The sequence below is a fragment of the Mus caroli genome, chromosome 2 (assembly GCF_900094665.2).
Source record: "Mus caroli chromosome 2, CAROLI_EIJ_v1.1, whole genome shotgun sequence".
Lineage (NCBI taxonomy): Eukaryota > Metazoa > Chordata > Mammalia > Rodentia > Muridae > Mus > Mus caroli.
The window spans coordinates 83980675-83982421 of record NC_034571.1 but is presented as its reverse complement, the minus strand read 5'-3'; the positions used below and the strand labels follow the sequence as shown (position 1 = coordinate 83982421).

Here is a 1747-nt window from a genome sequence, read left to right as displayed (position 1 = left end):
CAACTGGGCTGGAAACTGATGGCAGCATATCATTATTTAGTGATGAGAAAATGGTTAAGAAAAACTTATGTCTAAATTGGAGGTAAATGGTGATACTTAATATAGATGTACGTGTTTACCAGTTTGATAAATTGGTCTTTATGACAGTAGTAATGAAATTGCTAAGTTTTGGAAGATTGCTTTCTTGACTCTGATCTGTTATTTTCTTTCTTCCTCTTAAATATGATTATATTTATATTTAGTTGTTTTGAGAATTTCATACAATGAGTACTACATATATATCATTTCTGCCTCTTTTCTCTCCACCTCTACTTCCTTCTGCAGTTATCTCAACTTCCTGTCCAACTTAAATTCATTATATCTTCTTTAACTTCACACACACACACACACACACACACACACACACACACACACACACTAGTGGGTTAATTTAGTGTTGCATGTATGTACATGTGTTTAGGACTGAGCACGTGGATAACAATAGGGAACTTGTTCTTGGAGAAAACTGACCATCCTTCTGTCAGAAGCCATTAATTGCCTGCAATCACAGAAGAAGGGGAAGAAAAAAATGGGTTATCTAATGTACGAGGATGCTGCTGATGCTTCTAGACATGACATGGAATCTGCATGCATGGTATCCTACAAAGAATGGTTGTCTAATCAAGACCTGCCTAATGAAAAGCCTGGAGTACATGCCTCATCATGCCAAGATGAGGAAAATTTCATAAGACCCTATTTAAGATGAAGATCTGCAGACAATAAATGTTTTTCCTTAATAATTATAGTGCTTATGTCTCAAATTATTCTCTAATGAACTGATCTACAATTGCATATGCAGATTTGAGGTTTTAGAATTTATTTCTGATTTATTCAGATAGCCATTATTTTTATGTATTGAGTATCTTTGTTCTTATAAACTAAGATACTGACTTATCCAAGACAAGATATTTTGAAAAAAAAGTATGTGAAAGATCCTTTTCACACACAAAAAAATCTCCAGAAAACACCTTCTACCCAAGAGACTTAGTTATTGAGTTATCTATATTACTCTATAGTTATATGTGGAGGAAATTTACAACACTCCTTGGCTTTGATCAAAGAAAATAATTTATTCTGGAAAAAGCTGGGTTATAATGTCAACATTGTTCCTGGAATTGGGTAGTATGGCTGTCTAAGTTTTGGGTTCAGTTTTGCCCCAGAGACTTTTATTTCTCAAAATGTTCTAAGTAGAAGAACTTTCAGTTATCTTTAGTAAAATTTCGACTTTTATGAAAGAGAAACTCATATAATTTAAAAGATAAGGATAATGAAATATATTCATATATTTTGAGTTCAATAGCAATATTATTTACATGAGTCACACTTGGAAAATAGAAAACAAGCCTATTGCTATCCTTTCTATTCATGTAAATCTTTTCCCAGGTATTCTTTGGTTCCAGAGTTTTCTCATGGCATTTTTCACTTCTGTGTTTCTGAGGGAATAGATTAAAGGGTTTAGCATGGGTGTTATCACAGTATAGAACACAGCCACAACTTTGTCAAAGGGGAAAATGACCATGGGCCTAAGATAAATGAATATGCAGGGTACAAAGAATAAGAGGACCACTGTAATATGGGAGGTACAGGTGGAGAGAGGCTTCAGCTGTTCTTCTGTGCTATGAGTCTTTAGAGAGCAAAAGATGAGTACATAAGAGGTGAGAAGAATAGAAAAAATTAGCATACACATTAGCCCACTGTTGGCAGCAAC

At 34.2% G+C, this 1747-nt stretch overlaps 1 protein-coding gene across 2 annotated transcripts in view; it reads right to left on the bottom strand.

The window, feature by feature from the left end:
- Positions 1–1747, bottom strand: part of LOC110288393 (olfactory receptor 4C5-like) — a 21567-nt gene that overhangs the window by 3905 nt on the left and 15915 nt on the right. The window contains exon 2 of one of the 2 annotated variants that reach the window (XM_021154762.1): positions 1437–1733. In XM_021154762.1, the coding sequence (XP_021010421.1) occupies positions 1437–1733 (297 nt within the window). Of the gene's footprint in view, positions 1–1402; positions 1734–1747 lie in introns of those variants that run through there. The other variant, XM_021154755.1, reaches the window with a different exon arrangement.